The 18654-nt window shown below is 42.1% G+C and overlaps 1 protein-coding gene across 1 annotated transcript in view; it reads right to left on the reverse strand.

Moving 5' to 3' along the window:
• Positions 1–17918, reverse strand: part of tacr2 (tachykinin receptor 2) — a 113269-nt gene extending 95351 nt beyond the window's left edge. Inside the window, exon 1 of the mRNA XM_039737664.1 lies at positions 17262–17918. Coding sequence (XP_039593598.1) covers positions 17262–17788 — 527 coding nt within the window. The 5' untranslated portion in view covers positions 17789–17918. The remainder of the gene's footprint in view (positions 1–17261) is intronic.
• Positions 17919–18654: the final 736 nt, after the last annotated feature.

An 18654-nucleotide genomic window follows, 5' to 3' on the forward strand; every position in this document is an offset into this window, starting at 1 on the left:
GTCAAATACCCGCCCTCCACCCTATAAATCCCGGTGGCTCATTTCAAATCTGCTTGGGAGTTTGATGAGAGTATCTTTGCATTGCTCAATGCTGGGAGATTCTTGACCATATTGCTCACTTTTTGACCATTCTTCGAATATCTGCATTAGGAGTTTGTTTGATTTTGGCATTGTATTTACAGGCATTGCATGCACTTGGTATGTGGTATAGCAAGTCCACGGCTTAGAAAAAGGTGCCCAATTTTAATAAATAAATAATTAATTGGGTGTGCATGCTGATGTAGCTGCGGGGGATTGTTGGAATAATTGGGGGTAAGACGCTCCTGCACGTGAGGGTACAATCTGTCTCAATTGCTTCATCGGCTTCCACCAAGGCCTATAAGAAAGAGTCGGCATAAGAAATGGAGGAGAATCGAATAGAGAATCACAGAAAAGAATAACAGAGACGATTGGAGAAAGAGGTTAAAAGATGGAGTGAAAAGGCAGAAGCGAGAGAGCCAAGGTGAGTGAATGAGAGAGAGAGAAGGCAGACAGCCACGAGGAAGCCCCTTAAAGGAAGTATGCGGCCGACACTCAGGGGCTGATGGCCACTCCAGCTAAGCGACCTGGAATGTGCTCGGTTGGAGCGACTCGCTGCATAAGGCCGGAGAGAGGCAGTGTGGCTGCAGGGGAATCAGAGAGGCTCAGTGAGGGGAAGCCATGGACCACGGGGACGGGAACCTGGTAGTGGGAATCGGAGGCCAGGGCCACGAATGGCAGCAGGGTCCGAGCCTAGGAGCAGCGCTGAAGTTGGGCTGAACTGCCAGGTAGGTGTCTCCTGGGCTGCAAGGACTACTTAGGGTTAAGCTAAGGAGACGTCAGCATTGAAGGAGTACACCAGGGTTCACTTTTTTAAGGACAGTTTCCTGCAGTGTTTTAACCTCATTTTGAAGGATTTTTATTTGATTGTTTTAACCTCCACTGCACTCCATTTTATACCTTGTTTATTTATTGAACATTGAACTTGGCACCTTTATGCACCTACGCCTTGCTTTGTGTGCGAGTATCCTCAGCCGCTGGCTCATCCCTCGGGTACATTATCGGCAACAGCAGGTTCAAGAGGCTCCCCAGAAGGACCCCGTAGTGTGGAGCCAACCCACACCGTCACAGAGCTTTACACTATTGTGGCAGAGCATTTTAAAAAATAAATGTTTAATTTTATAAAGACTTATAAAGTACTTGTCCCTTTACTAGCCAGGGTTTGATGGTGATATCCCCCTCTGGTAGGCATTTTCAGAAGTGTTTTTGGGACTCCAAAGTTCTCACAAGGAATTGCACATAAGAATGTGATTTGGTACTCAGTCGTGTACAATAAAGGTGCTACACCATAGCGTACACTCTTAAAAATAAAGGTGCCAGACTTTAGAGCAACAGCACAGGGGGAAACATTTTTGGTTCCCGAAAGACTCATCCACATGGAGGTTCCAGAAAGAACCCTTTATTTATTTGGATCCGTAACTGGCTCCATATAGTAAATAACCAGGAATGGATGATAACAGATTTGTGAAATACCAATGGGTCCTGATTTTAAAAGGATTCTCGCTGCATACAATAACACAGGCTAAGTCCCGGTTTTCTTCATCTGTTCGTGTCCTGCTAGGCAGCCTACCAAACATTAAAGATTTCAGCTTTTTTTCCAATATATTTCTCTATTATATACAAAAAAAAAATCCTGCAATGAGTCAAGGCTTTGGCCATGAGATATTTCCAAGTCCCGCCCTCCTATCAACCATTTTCAATCGCGCACACAGCCCTCTCACCTCTCATTCGTGTGAATGCTTTTGACAGACACAGTTCTTGCTCTCTCAGCTCTAATAAATTTTAACGTTTTCCTCACTTTAAGTTCCCAAATAAAGAAGACGTATTATGTTCAAATCGTATTGAAGAATTTCATCACGAAGGGTTATCAACAGAAGAAATGAGTACATGGGGAATCCTAGAACTGAGAAACGATGAAGCCAAACGAATTAATGGCAAAAATGTCGATTGGTTACACAGCAAATTGGTTAAATGCTGTGAGAGATGGCAATTTATCCCAGCCAACACCCCCACGCCACTAGATGGAGTCCACCCTGCAGCATGAATGTGCCCCGATTTCCCACAAGGCATCATGAACAATCGAGTTCAGCTTCACAGCCCTGCTGGATACCGTGGGGGCTGCCAGGGGATGCTGCAGGGAGGCACGAGTGTTTCTATTATATCCCGGAAGTACTCCCTACTCACAGGGACAGAAGAAACTAAGTACTTCCGGGCTGAAGGAAAAGTTTTTGTCTGACCCGGAAGTGTTGAGGAATCATGGACTGAAGGACAGAAGCACTTCCGGGTCACTAACTATATAAAGGACTGTGGGAAACCCAGCAGACGGAGCTGGTGTTGGGAGGGAGTGTGAGGGAGCTGCTGGGAGGAGAGGAGGATTTTTTGGATTATAATTGTGGTTTATTGGTTATTATAGTGTATTGTGGAGGTGGAGGTGCTTGGTGCACATTAAGAAAATGAATACATTTATTTCTTATAATTTTCTCTGGTGTCTGAATGTGTTGTCTGTGGGTTTGGAGGAGCAACAGCGACCCCTACTGTCACAATGCGTATCAATAGAATATGCTGAAACAGTTGGTGGTGATCATGCGGAAGATGAAAACAAAAACTTATAATATCACGAAGAATATCTACAACTGTTAACACTGTCCGGTCCTCGACCGCACGAATTACTGTTGAAAGAAGGACGTATCCAAGAAAGGTAATGTAGTACATCTTCAGGGGATAACGTTAGACACCAAAGGAGATCTTGATATGCCATTTGTATTAAAACGTTACCAGTTTCCAGTTAGAATAGCTTTTGCAAAGACACAAAATCACAGGGACAAACATTTGAAAACATCATTTTATTTAATATAGAGAAAGAAACGAAATTCTATCATGGGCAGTTATATGTTGTGTTGTCACGATGAAAGTCCAAACACAGAATCAAAATTCAATGTGATATTGATCACAATTTTATTCAAAAAATTGTTTTTAATGACGTTTTGCAGTAAAAGTGTAAGTTTAAAAAGTATTTGCGTGCTATTTTCAATGCCAAACAGAAGGAAATCAAATAACGCAACGAATAACTTTAACACAACATGAAGCATAATTTACTTTCAAATTATGTTTTACTCTTTTTTAATATGGTTGATTACTCACTGTAATGTAAAATATTTAATTCAATTATGCATGTGTAGCAATTCTAATGAAAATAAAAATCTGTTTAAATTGTACAATCGCATCCCCATATGCGAGCAGCAGAACTGCAAAGAGGCTGGCAACAGCACAAAGCCCCCTAGTGTATATATAAGGATGTTTTTCAAAGCACAAAGAACCAGCTTCATATGAAAAAAATTCCCAGAATGAAATGGTGCTGGTCAAGAAAAAATTAGTAGGAACCACACAACCCAATAAAGAATCATAAAGTGCCATTAAAGGCCGTTATTTTTAAGAGTGTACTGTAGGAGTCAGTGCCATACCGCTGAGGTAGGTTAGCATGTCAGATTAGGAGAGCTCGAGTAATGATGTGATTCAACTCCCTAAATGCTTGCTTTATTCAACATTATTATTATTATTATTATTATTATTATTACAGTAATCTCTCTCTATATCGTGCTTCGACTTTCTCGGCTTCACTCCATCGCGAATTTTACATGTAAGCATATCTAAATATATATCACGGATTTTCCACTGGTTCGCGGATTTCTGCAGACAATGGGTCTTTCAATTTATGGTAGATGCTTCCTCAGTTTGTCTGCCCAGTTGATTTCATACAAGGGACGCTATTGGCAGATGGCTTAGAAGCTACCCAATCAGAGCACGTATTACGTATTAACTAAAACTCCTCAATGATATAAGAAATGCTTCCCGAGTGGTGCTTGATTGTTTGCTTGTCTCTGTCTCTCTCACTCTCTCTCTGACATTCTCTGCACCTGACGGAGGGGCTGTTTGCAGAGGGGCTGTTTGCACAGAGGATGTTTGCACAGAGGATACGAACGCTCCTCTAAAAAATGCCGCTTTATCGCGGTGCTTCGGCATACTTAAAAGCACGTATTGATTTTTTGATTGTTTGCTTTTATCTCGCTCTCTCTGACATTCTCTGCTCCTGACGGCGCTCCTTTGAAGAGGAGATATGTTTTCATTTTTTTAATTGTGAGAAAGAACTGTCATCTCTGTCTTGTCATGGAGCACAGTTTAAACTTTTAACTAAAGGGTGTTATTTCATGTCTAGAGGGCTCTAATAATGTTAACAGTGTGGGAGAGTTTATAAGGGCTTAAAATATATAAAAATAACCATAGAAACATATGGTTTCTACTATTTTCATCTATCGCGGGGGCTTCTGGAACGCAACCCCCTTGATCGAGGAGGGATTACTGTCTTATTATTATTATTATTTATTATTATTATTTGGCTGACGCCTTTATCCAGGGCGATGTACAACACTTGTAAGGGACAGCAGGCACCCCAACCTGACCAGGATGCCCAAGCAATGAAAGGATGGTGAAAAGCAGCTTCTCTAGCACATTGACTCCCCCAGAAATGTAGATGGCAGCCCCCCTGGCTTACAGCAGTGCCTCGGATTCCCACAGGGCTCCATGGAAGTCGGAGTTTGGCACAGCCCTGTTGGGTTCCGTAGGGGCCACCAGGGGGCGCTGAAGAGCCTTACATTGGGCTTCCACCACACTAGGGAGAGATTCACGAGCCGCCTCACTGCACTCGGGGAGCCGGAGTCGGAAGGAAGATGGATGAAACCTGCCAGTGGAGGTGGAAAGAGAAAAAGGGAGAGAAGAGAAGAATGGACTGTATTGTCGAGAAGAAAAAGCGTTTCCCCACAGAAATAAACGTGCGCTGTGCAACACTTGTGCCCGTGCCTGGTGTGTTCGGTGCGGCAGGAGCATCCTGGTGGTCACACACTTGAGATACAATTAGCTCCATTTGGGGGTGCCTGGCAAATCATCCAAAATAATCGCGTTTTTTAGAGTCGCAATACTACTACATATTTACATCATACTCCGTGTCAAATTGGTTGTTTTATAAAGTTGTAATATAAACACTCACGCATGAACGCGTTTAAAACTAAAACCTACACAAGTACCGTTAACGATATTTAAATGACGGAAAACGTGCCTTATTTAACTCTGTTCATCAACCTGTTATAATTGTGACAAAATGTGGACTTTCTTGTTTTTTAGCAAATTAGAAAATGTACACCTGGAGGAACATTCCATGCATTGGGGGCTTTCAGACCATTTACTGTAACTGATTTGAAAGTTGCCGCGTTTTCTGTTATTTATGCGCTTTATCATTCCTGTGACAGATGTCACATTTTTTGTTTTTTAAATATTTTGTCACAGTGGCATACATGGCGTGTGATGGAGATTTGCTCAGACCGCCGTGCTATACCGTTTGCATAGGTGGGCGTATGCGCCATGTCTGGCGCCCTACCGTTTCAGTCTAGAAGCTCGTTTTACCAACTCAGACGGCTATCGGGCGTGTAGAAAATGAAAATACTGAAAAATCTACAAATGGTCATAAGCTCTCATGCTAAATCTGAAACAGTAAACTAATCTGTAACTGAAATCAGAGTACAGATGTTGATCCATCCATCCTCTATCCAGGGTGGGGGGCAGCTGGAGCTTATACTAGCAAGCAACGAGCTCAGGTAAGAACAACCCGAGAACAGGGCAGGGTCAACACACACACATACACATCACTAATTCACCAAACCTGGACTCTATAGACAACTGGTGCAAACGTATGCGGACCCACACGTGAACTCCAAGCAGTCGCACCCGACACATGACGCCCGACTCCTTATTACGAGGCAGCCATGTATTCTTTAACGTATTTACATTAGTTGTTGTCTTAAACTGAGAAGAAATAACAGTGTATTGAAGGTTACTTTAGTAATATACTGCATCCGTTGCCCATAGAGAAGACCACAAAAACCTGCATGTAATCTGCTTGCCAGGCTGCGATGACCGTCCGTACCCAACTGAGGCGTCTCATTGATATTCCTTTGAAGACACGCCCATTTTTGTGTCAGCTCGCATTCTGTAATATTTTGAACAGCGAACGTTCAGTGCCTTGATCGTACACTTCGCTGCAGTAGATCTCTGAACTGGATTCACCGGGTTTAACAATTTTACGATGTCTCTTTGTGCTTTAACTGAAAGAGTGCTGCAGTGGCTGGGTGGCGTTTACACGTTCTTTTCTGAATCGCAATGCAAATCCTTTAAAACTTGCGGCTTACGTTAATTGAGATTCCAAATGGCCTTCTATGTGTGAGTGTGTGTGTGTGCGTGTGTGTGCAGACCCCTAGCCGACTAGCACCGTGGTCTTAGTTGCCTTCTGTCTTGTGCCAGAAATTACCAGCATTGGCTCCAGCCCTCCCCATGTCCCTGAAAGCTATGTTACTTTACACCTTGGGAGAAGTGCTTTGTGAAGTGACCAAAATCTGGAACTCTCGTCGTGGCGGCACACTTGACACCCCGATATTATCGTCTCCTCGTGAAAGTCGTCGCCTGGCAACAAAGGAAGCAAACCTGGAATGAATGTTAACCTCGTGTAGCGCCTTTGTTAAACACCCCCACTTACTTAAACGATTTTGGGGGGTTGAATAAAGCATGTACATGAAAACCATAACCGAGTAAAAGCGCTTGGAGTTTATTATCCGACATTGTCGCTGTTGTTCGTTGGAATTGGAAGGAATACAACAAAACCTAAATAAATTAAATCCATCTTTGGAAACACTTATAAAGAGTCGAAAAAATATGAATGGCTTAGAAATAAGGGAGAACAGCAAAGCACATACAGAATAAAGGGGAGGACTCCTCGCTAAGTGCTAACCACTGCGCCACTCCGATTAAATGTGTACTTTATCTAGGGCTTTTCTCGCCATCATAAAGCGCAGCACATATCAATACAAAACAAAGGAACACAACACGAGAAAAACAGGCATAAACTGATACGGCTGTATTTTATAATTCATTTTCCGGCAAATCGAGTCTTGGAAAATGATTGTGCGTCTAAAATCTTCAGGCTGTGTGGTATTTTGCTTTTTTGATATAATTATCGATATAATTTGTGATACATGAAAGTACTGGCTGCGCCGTAAGATGACTGCACCGACAAGAGCTCCGATTCATCTCAGTAAAAAGTTATTATTTATTTTCTTATTACTCACTCTCTTTGTGCGTACTACTTTATCACATTTTCAGTATGACCGGCAAACACTTTTGGAATTAACTTCTTTTAAAATGTATACATTTTATTTTATATAGCTAGTCTGTTTTTAACTTGTAATTTTTAATTATTTTTTAGCGTTATTGGATCTATGCTGAGTGACTTGTTTTTCTCGTCATACACATTTCATTGTACGTTGACCCTGTGTTAACCTATATATGACAAATAAACCTAAACCTAAGCTAAAATATTGATAATGTTTACATCATGCATGTGGAGCCGCGCGGTGCCGTAACGCAGACAAACGTATTGAACTGGAAAGTTAATCCATAGATTTTTAATGGCAAGGTGTCACTTGTACACTATGCGCAGGCAAGCTTGAAATGCGTCCGACAAAATGCCGTTTCTAACAGCACGGTGTATTAATTGTGAAAGGTGTACTACAAACAATGGTAAATTAATGACGGATTCGCCGTGAAACTCACTTTATTTAAGCTGGCTATAAATTATTGGCGAATTTATCCTGATTGAGTTATACAAACAAGAACTGTGATTAGTGCTTTATAATTTAAAAGCATGACGAACTCGTATAAAACGCGCCATATAAATTAATGTATTTAGAAGCCGATATATTTCATTAATGATTCATAATGAAAAGTTTATGGCTGCAATTCATAGAAATACTGTATATTTAATGGTTATGCAGTTGTGCTTGAAAGTTTGTGAACCCGTTAGAAATTTCTATATTTCTGCATAAATATGACCTAAAACATCATCGGATTTTCACTCAAGTCCTAAAAGTAGATAAAGAGAAACCAGTTAAACAAATGAGACAAAAATATTATACTTGGTCATTTATTTATTGAGGAAAATGATCGAATATTACATATTTGTGAGTGGCAAAAGTATGTGAACCTCTAGGATGATCAGTTAGTTTGAAGGAGAAATTCGAGTCCGGTGTTTTCAATCAGTGGGATAACAATGAGGTGTGAGTGGGCACCCTGTGTTATTTAAAGAACAGGATCTATCAAAGTCTGCTCTTCACAACACATGTTTGTGGAAGTCTACCACGGCACGAACAAAGGAGATTTCTGAGGACCTCACAAAAAGAGTTGTTGATGCTCATCAGGCTGGAAAAAGGTTACAAAACCATCTCTAAAGAGTTTGGACTCCACCACTCCACAGTCAGACAGATTGTGTACAAATGGAGGAAATTCAAGACCATTGTTATCCTTCCCAGGAGTGGTCGACCAACAAAAATCACTCCAATAGCAAGGCGTGTAATAGTCGGCAAGGTCACAAAGGACCCTAGGGTAACTTCTAAGCAATTGAAGGCCTCTCTCACATTGGCTAATGTTCATGTTCATGAGTCCACCATCAGGAGAACACTGAACAACAATGGTGTGCATGGCAGGGTAGCAAGGAGAAAGCCACTGCTCTCCAAAAAAAACATTGCTGCTCATCTGCAGTTTGTTAAAGATCATGTGGACAAAACAGAAGGCTATTGGAAGAATGTTTTGTGGACTGATGAGACCAAAATAGAACTTTTTGGTTTAAATGAAAAGCGTTATGTTTGGAGAAGGGAAAACACTACATTCTAGCATAAGAACCTTATCCCATCTGTGAAAAATGGTGGTGGTAGAATCATGGTTTGGGCCTGTTTTGCTGCATCTGGGCCAGGACGGCTTGCCTTCATTGATGGAACAATGAATTCTGAATTATATCAGAGAATTCTAAAGGAAAATGTCAGGACATCTGTCCATGAACTGAATCTCAAGAGAAGGTGGGTCATGCAGCAGGACAATGACCCTAAGCACACAAGTCGTTCTATCAAAGAATGGTTAAAGATGAATAAAGTTGATGTTTTGGAATGGCCAAGTCAAAGTCCTGACCTTAATCCAATCGAAATGTTGTGGAAGGACCTGAAGCGAGCAGTTAATGTGAGGAAACCTACCAACATCCCAGAGTTGAAGCTGTTCTGTATGGAGGAATGGGCTAAAAGTCCTCCAAGCCGGTGTGTAAGAATGACCAAAAGTTACCGGAAATGTTTAGTTGCAGTTATCGCTGCAAAGGGGGGGTTTGGTCACACCAGATACTGAAAGCAAAGGTTCACATACTGCCACTCACAAATATGTAATATTCAATCATTTTCCTTAATAAATAAATGATCAAGTATAATATTTTTGTCTCATTTGTTTAACTGGTTTCTCTTTATCTACTTTTAGGACCTGAGTGAAAATCTGATGATGCTTTAGGTCATATTTATGCAGAAATATAGGGAATTCTAAAGCGTTCACAAACTTTCAAGCACAACTGTACATTTCCCCCCTTTGGGTGCAATAAAAGTTGTCGTCGAAGGCCCTGTAAAAAATAACCGCCTACAATAGAAAAATAGTGTGGTGTTGTGGTTAAGGCTTTGGACTTCAAACCCTGATGTTTTGGGCTTTAAATCCCGTTACTGACACTGTGTGACCCCGAGCAACTCAATTCACCTGCCATGGGCTCCAATTGGAGAAGCAAAAGGTTTGTACATGAAGTACTTTAAGGCGACCTACAGTATGTGATCTTCTCCTTGCTCCTTTCTTCTTTCCTCGTCAGGTAATAAAAGACCACACGCCCGTTCCTTTAAAGAATCCCAGCCACTTTATTTACTCCCGCAATCCAAATACGCGCGTGCTGAAACTCTTCACACAGAATAAATTGGCAAACGGACGTTACAAATGTGCTGCAAAAATATTGCAAGGAAGAAAAGTTATAATGTTTTACATACCGGGCTAACTACAACCAGTATACGCTATCAAACATATAAGAACAAACAGCAATACATGCGGTGAGCAGAAAAAAGAAAGAAATTGAAACCTTTTATGAGGCTCTTGTACAGTTTCCTGATGCTTCTATTCACACCTTTCTTAAAACAGAAGAGAAACAATACGAACAAAGAATCACTTCAGGGCTAAATAAAAAATAATAATAATATTTAGACAAAAAATAAACGGAGCTCCACAAAATCCATCCTACCTCAGTAAGCCAAATACGCGCCTGCCTGCTGAAATAAGGAAGCTAAATGCACCCCGACCGAGAGTCGGCAGCGCACGCTCTCCCAATAATTGGTTCCTACATAACATTATGTGCACATTACATAAAAGTGGTGTAATAATTTTAGGGAAAATACAAAAAAAAAGTTATAATATAAACAATACATGCAAATTATGTCTGGACTGATCATTCATTGTTCTACTAAAACCGCATTGCCACCCAACTGTAAGAGCAGGTCTGCCTTTCATCGGGTATCACAATGTTAATCAAGAAAAATAAACTGACGGGCCTGCACCAAGTTGAACGACTGGCTCTCAATGTTTGTATTTCTTCCATGACTGTTTACTTCTACCCTTATTAAGTAGCCAACAATCAGAAAGATGCCATAAACTGCATAGCTCAGGTTTTGCCTCTTCACAATTATTTGACAAGTTGCGCATTTGTATGCTGCAAAAGATGAACGTTGCCAAAAGCCTTTAAAACTAAAGGTGCCAAAGTGGTTCTTCAGAGTGATGCTATTGGGGGACCATTTTTAGTTTCCAAAAGAACCAGCCACATGAAGGTTTTAGAAGGAACCTTTGTTTATTTTAATTCATTAACAGGCTCCATAAATATCCATGAATATGAGAACAGACCTGTGAAATACCATTGGGCGGCTGATTTTTAAAGGACTATCACTGCCTTTAATAACTTGGGCTAAGCTCTGCTTTTCTTGATCTTTTCATATCCTGGTAGGTAGCCTATAGTAGACATTAAAGATTTCTGTTTTTTCTACAACTTAGGAACCTTATTTAAAAAAAAAAAAAAAAAACCCAAAGAACCAATTTCATTTTCAAAGAACCTTTCCAAGAATGAAGATGTGCTTTGTAAAGGAAGGTGTCTATGAGGAGCCACATAACACTCTTAGGCATGGCTGGTTCTTTTCATTGTTCTTTACTGGGTTGGTTCCTCGTAGAACTATTGATTGACAAAGCACCACTTCACTCTAGGAAGGGTTTTTACATATGAAGTTGGATCCTTGTGCTTTGATAAACTTGTAGAAGAAACCTAAAATCTTTAATGTATGGTATAGCCTGCCTAGCAGGACACTAACAGATTAAGCCTGTGAGCTGTTTGTGTGCAGTGAGAGTCCTTTTAAAAGGAGGACCCATTGGTATTTTGCAGATTTGTTGCCATCTCTGCATTGGAGTTTACTAGTCTGTTATAATAAACATTCTTACTGGAACCTTCAAGCAGATGAGTCTTTTGGGAAGCAAAAATGGTTACCCCTACGGCATCGGTCTAAAGAACTACTCTGGCACCTTTATTTTTAAGGGTGAATGCAATACAGTGCCACGACAGAACAGTTATATTTAATAGTGTATATAGATGAAGGATTTTCTCTAAATTACGAAACCTCACAGGGAATGTTGGTTTGCCTATAGATAAGCAGGTTTATAAGATGGATGTGTGAGTGGGTGGTGATGCTTATTTGTCTTTAGAGCCTTTAGGGGACAGCTTAGCTATTAGCTAAACAAACGGACACGATGGACTGAATGGTCTCCTCTCGTTTGTACAGTTTCTTATGTCCTGATGAAAGGAGCTGTAAAAGTCTCAGGTTTTAGCTATCTACCTATCCATTGTCCTGAGACGGGTTGCGGGTAAGCTGGAGCCTCTCCCAGTAACCATAGGGGACAAAGCAGGAGCAAACCGTGTACTGGGTGCCAGTCCATCGTAAGATGAACACAAACACACGCGCGCGCGCGCACGTCAGGGGGCAATTTAGCATCGCAAATCCACCTAACGCACATATCTTTGGACCGACAGGAAGCCAGAGCACACGGAGGAAATCTAGACATATCAATTAATTATATCTGAATCCGTTCATTCCAGCTAAGTGTCGTGGCCAGAAACCATGATGTCAGACTGGTCTCCAGTCCACCGCAGGGCACATCCACGCACACTTTCGCCGAGCCATTTCGGAATTGAAAATTTACTTTAAAACGCACAGCCAGTCAATCCTATCCTTTCACTAAATAAAATTAAGCGGACCAAATGCCCAGCAAACCCACGTCATCCGATCGTCGATACAGAGTGGGTGCGGCTATGCCCCGGTGCCTTTGATGAAAGTAATAGTGCGCATGCTCCCTAACATTAGTGGCGCGCGCTCATTTTATAGTCCGCGGTAGGTACATAAAGGGGCCGTTTCTGCTATTAAGGGGGCACGCGCTGCGGACACCGAGGCAGGGCAACAGGTAGTCGAAGTCTAATAATGCAGTCAACCAGAGGCGACGTCCGTCCTTCTCGCCCATAGGGCCCCAAATGGGCTTCGACTAGCTCTTCTAAAACGTGAGGCGTTTAAGTTTTATGCGCTCATATTTTTTGCTCCATTCTCATTTTGCTTTAAACGTGGGTTTTGTGTTCACATAGTGTAGCTCAATTCTCCCGATTGGATAAGGAAGAGTTCTTAAGATTTATTTGATATGAAACATATGTCTTGACTTTATTTTCATTAAACGGGGTCTCATTTACTGTAATTCGATTTACAAAATCAATAACATTGAAAAAAGAAATTCAACAGGTCGCCGCTAAACCAGCGGATTAAGCCTCTGGGCATGAGCACCTCTGCTGCCTCCCAAAGTCCATCACACAAACGCGATAAATAACGACAAATAATGCTATACTTTTTTTTAAAGAAAAATGTAGCCACTTCGGGCTCATTTTGTAATATAATCGCATTTACAAATAAATTTCGTTACTTTGTTTTCTGTGTGTTCTAACAAATTTGTGTCTTTACTAATTGTGTATTTAATATAATCTATACTTGCATTTCACCTGATAATTTGCTCATACTGTTCTACGTCTGCACGCAGTGAAAAACGCTATACAGATATATAAGCTGCGTTGTATTTTCTATTGCCTCGTATTTCCAGTCTCTTCTTTTAGCGCACACTACACGATACTAGCTCGACTAGTGGCCTATCAGTTGCGCACAAAATTACTACAAAATAAATCCGTTCCTCGCATGGTATGAGACATGTTGCGATATGATCGGAGTGGTTGACGGGGAGCCGATGGCGTTTTGACTTATCTGATTGCACGAGTTGGTCAGGTGTGAGGGGGATCCCACGAGCGGATTCTATGCTTCAATTCACGTTGACCAATCAGAACGCGACTCTGTGTTTTGCATGAATGGTTACGAAGTATTTGAGAACGCACGGCAAGGACAAGGACTGGTCACGTTGAGGCAAGAAAACCATCCGTTATATGATATTTCTTACGAGCATCATCAAAGAAGAACCTCTACGGGGTACGACAGCTACAAATTCTTGTTAGCTTTGCATGTTTGTGCGTTTAATTCAATTAGTATAATACGGCAGACCGTCGGTCATAAAAATAACAGCTCGTAAAGATAATGCTGATAACCAGCGTTGCTACTGTACGTTTATCCACCTGGCAATTGAGATACCACCTCATTGTTCACCTTGTTGTAAAATCGCGTCTAACGAACTCGCCACGCAATCACGTAAGATTGTTTGAAAGCGATACTCATAAAATTGCAAAGTGTATGCTTGAGTCCGATCAGCATACCAATACAAATACTGTAAGTCATTAAGTGTGTGATGGGGGCACGCGAACTCCTGAAAAGCGAGAAAACGGCATCGTTTACGTGAGCCATCCATACAAGAAAGCACACTCTTAAAAATAATGGTTTCTTAAATGGCACCTTATTGGGTGGCGCAGTGGTAATAATAAAAATATATTTCATTTATATAGCGCCTTTGCCTGCTGCCTCGCACCAACGAGACATGGGTTCGCTCCCCGGGTCCTCCCAGCCTGGAATTTTCACGTTCTCCCCGTATTTGCGTCTTCCTACAGTCCAAAGACACGCAGATTAGGTGGATTTGCGTGTGCGTGTGTGTGTTCGCCATGCGATGAAATACCACCCTGTTCAGGGTTTGTTCCTGCCTTGCGCCCCGTGCCAGCTGTGACTGGCTCCAGCAGACCACTGCGACCCTGTTCAGGACTAAGCCTGGTTTGACAACAACTGACGACTTTAATGGTCCGTGTGGTTCCTCGCCGAGTCACAAAGAACCGTTTCATTCTGGGATGGGTTCTCTGCATATTAAATTGCTTCTCTGGACTTTAAAAGATTTCTAATATGGAAAAAAAATCTTTAATGTGCAGTAGGCGACCAAGCAGGATACGAACAGATCAAGAAATAAATACCCACTGGTATTTCACAAACCTGGGTTCGCTTCCCGGGTCCTCCCAGTGTGGAGTTTGCATGTTCTCCCCGTGTGTGCGTGGGTTTCCTCCCACAGTCCAAAGACATGCAGGTTAGTTGCATTGGCGATTCTAAATTGGCCCTGGTGTGTGTGTGTGTGTGTGTGCGCCCTGCGGTGGGCTGACGCCCTGCCCGGGGTTTGTTTCCTGCTTTGCGCCCTGTGTTATCTGGGATTGGCTCCAGCAAACCCCGTGACCCTGCAGTTAGGATATAGCGGGTTGGGTAATGGATGAATGGATGGATGGATGTTATCATCTAGTCAGGCGTATGTATGGAATCGGGTATACACCTAAGTAAATAAAACATTCTTTCTTGGAAACCTTCACATGTTTGGTTCCCCTGTGGAATCGCGACTGAATTTGTCTAGCAAGCTTTTTTAAGGTGTGTATATAAAGTTATTGTAATAATCACAACCTGCATATATTTTTCCATATGAAAAACTGTACAACTACTTTTGCTCACCCCTGTATAAATAAATAAATAAATAATTTGCAGTTTTATTTTATACTTTAACCTTCGAAAGGCGGTTGAAGAAAGTGCACGGTTTTCATAGGTTTTTGGTGGCCGTAACGCTCCAGTTCCTACCTGAGCTAGACTTAAACATCGATAAAATTAACATTATTAATTTTATTTTTCTTTGTTTGTTTTCCTTCTACAGTCCAAAGACAAGCAGGTTACATAAGTTAGAATTCCTATATTGGCCCTACATTATACCCTACAGAGCGGTTCTTCAGAGCAGTGCTATGGGGGAACCATTTTTGGTTCGTAAAAGATCCATCCACATGGAGGTTCCAGAAAGAACTTTAGTTTATTTAGATTGGTAAAAGGATCCGTACAGCAAATAACACGACTAGATGATAACAGATTTGTGAAATCACTACGTGTTCTCGATTTTTGAAGAACTCTCACTATACATACAATCACTCGGGCTAAGGTTGTCTTAATTTGTTAGCGCCCTGCTATACCATACGTTAAAATTTCAAGCTTAGAACCCGCAATAGAACCAACTATATATGCGAAGAATCCTTCCCAGAACGAAATGGTCAAGCAATAATTGTACGAGGAACCAAACTACCCAGTAACGAACCATAAAATGCCATAAAGAACCAGGATTTTTAACACCTAAAATAATAGTTTTAAAATGGCATTTCACTACTGTTTCGTTTTGGGAAGGGTCCTTATGAAATCGGTGCTTTTAGGTTTTGAAAAGGTTCCTAATATGTGGGCAAAACAGAAATCTTGAATATATAGTATAGGCTACCTAGCCTGCGTTATTGTGTGCAGCAGCGGTCCTTTTTCATAAATCTGTTATCATTTATTCCTGGTTATTCATGGAGCCTGCAACAGATCGAAATAAATATAGCGTTCTTTCTAGACCCTTCGTGTGGACGGTTCTGTCGGGAACCATTTTGGGCATTGCTCTGATTGCTCTGAAGAGCGCTAGTGCGTTTTTGTGTGTGTTCACCCTGAGGTGGACTGGCGTCCTGTCGTTGCTGCCTTGCACACGATGCCTACTGGGATAGACTCCATGTTCCCTGTGATCCTGCACGGAATAAGCGGGTTAGAAAAGTGGATGGATGCTTTTTTGTCGTGTTCACATTTCTGGTTGAGTCCTCCAGTCTAAGGAGGTGGTTAAACTTTACTGGCGACTCTAAATTGTCCTGGTGTGAGTGTGCAGTAGGTTGGACTGATATCCCGTAGAAGGTGTGACCAACTGACTTCCACGCAGAGGCGAAGCCAAAAATTGCAAGCTGTGGGCTGTAAATAAATGGGTGTGCAAGCCCCAAGACCACAAACGCTCCCCCATTTGGAGATTTTTATGCCACGATCCGTTGCTGATCGATCGAATGTCCATGGAAGCGAGCGGCTCAACTGACTAACGATTCATCAAATTTCCGTGGAGCGGTGGTCTCCCTCGGGCTTAAATAGATCACATTGACACTTTTTTTTCCCTAAATAATTTCGCCTCTGCTTCCATGCGATGCTGCCTGGATTGGCACTGGCACCATGCCATAATCAATAGGAATAAACGGGTACATTTATTTTGCAGGCAATATGAAAATGTCGATTCATTATCCGATTCATTTCGGATACGCCTAATCCAGTTCAGGGTGGTGGAGATGCAGCCCAACCCGGCAGCAGAGGCAGCAAGGTAAGACAAAAAGTACTGATTCATATATTGAGCATTATGATTGTATAAATATTCATAACCAGAAGTTATGCAAAAAAAAAATGCACAGTCGGTCTCATTCAAAGACTTTTTAGATAGCACAGTAATCTCTAGGCTACTGGTCATACACCTGCTGCCGCTGATAATGTGGACGGCGAGTCAGATGAGCGAAGTCGCGAGACAATAAAAGCCCCGCCCTCTACACGTGGGTTCGTTTGTCTGCCTCTGTCTCTGCTCATTTCTTCTGGAGTTAAAACCAAACTAATAGCCCCCTGTTGAAGGACAGACATTAACAATCTATTTTCATTCACTATAATCTAGATCCATTTTTTTTTTCTTAATAGAAAACGGGTTCATTTATGCATTGCAATATACTCAAATGTGTAATAATGGGATAATAGTGTACTATATTTATGCTACACAACATTTCAACAATACTCGACTCGAATTAAATCCGTTCTTCACGTTTAGCACCTTGTACATCGCGGTGCGGCTACTTTCAATAACTGAGGACACCGCCGGCCAGCGTGTCTCTAGCTTACCTGTCCACTGAGATAGCCGTCATGGAGTAAATACTCGCGAAGATGGCAGTGATCGGAAAGAAGTTTTGGAATCTGCAGAAGCCCAGCCCGAAGTACCAGTCATTGTGGATGGCATAGACAAAATTGAAGACAGTATTGAACGCGGACATAGACGCGTCTGAGAATGCCAAATTGACAATGAAGTAATTGGTGACCGTCCTCATCCTCCTGTGAGCCAGAATAATCCAAATCACCGTCAGGTTACCAATCACGGATACAATCACAATAGCGGCATAGGCGATCGCCCACAGGGCAACTTGCCAGTCGGGTTGGACAAACTTATTGGTATCTGTCCCGTTATTATCCTGGTCGGAAAGAGACGAATTGAGGTCTGTCTCGTAGTGATCCATTTCGGAAAGCGAGACATTAATCATAGGCGTTGACATGTGCAGAAAGCTGTCCATCCCGGGATACTCGAAAGATAATGATTCCTCGGAATCCAGCATTGACGGGAAAAAGTTTAAAAGTTTTGCAGAGACAGAATTCATGAGAGAGAAAGACGATTCTCTATCCAAACCCTTCCCGATTGGCTCATCTCCACTTTGTTATTCAAGGTGATAAGAGGCGGGTGAAAAAGCTGGCTTGACAGACGTGCAAACTGCTCTGCGGTCAAGCCGACACTGCGATCCCGCAACTCGACTAAAGTGGCTTCTCTCCTCTCGTGGAATTTAAGCGAGTGAGGCGGCGGGGAGGGGCGGAGAGCTGCGCAGCGATTCGGTGTGACGCGCAAGCGGGCAGAAGAGATGGGCACTCGTGCACGCGCCTTCCCTACGCGTGCACGAATGACTTCGGCAATTGTGGCTGCTGCGCAAAGAAATAGCAGAATGTAAGAATATCTCTCGGACTTTTTTTTCTTATTTAGTACAAATTATATGAATCAAACTACTCTGGATGTAGCATCAGGCATGAGGCGTGGCCACGTCTGGATGAATCGCCTGCCTTTTGCGGGGTTCAGGTAGCTTAGCTAAACTGTGAACACGCAGAATACACAGCAGAGTGGGATAAAGTCGCCAAGGTCAAGTCACTGTCTTACTTCCATGAACTGTGCTTTCCTAACACCTAATATTATTTAGAGGCACAAGTGCGTCTACGCTAAGATCCACCACCCTCCAGTCGACCTGCAGGATGGGTCCCGGTGTTCGATTGGTGCTGCCTTGTCGAAATAAACCACACATGCAAATATTTACTCGTTTAAATGTGAAAACGTTGAAATGAACAAAACATTTTGTATTACTCACCATCAGCCAACTTTTTTTCTATGGGTGCAGGTACCATTCATGCTTACAGTCACAACAATGCTGGACTAAAATGGGAAAGGCATTGGATTGAGGCACTGGATACGTTTGCTTCAAGT

This window comes from Polypterus senegalus, chromosome 1, assembly GCF_016835505.1.
Source record: "Polypterus senegalus isolate Bchr_013 chromosome 1, ASM1683550v1, whole genome shotgun sequence".
Classification (NCBI taxonomy): Eukaryota; Metazoa; Chordata; class Cladistia; order Polypteriformes; family Polypteridae; genus Polypterus; species Polypterus senegalus.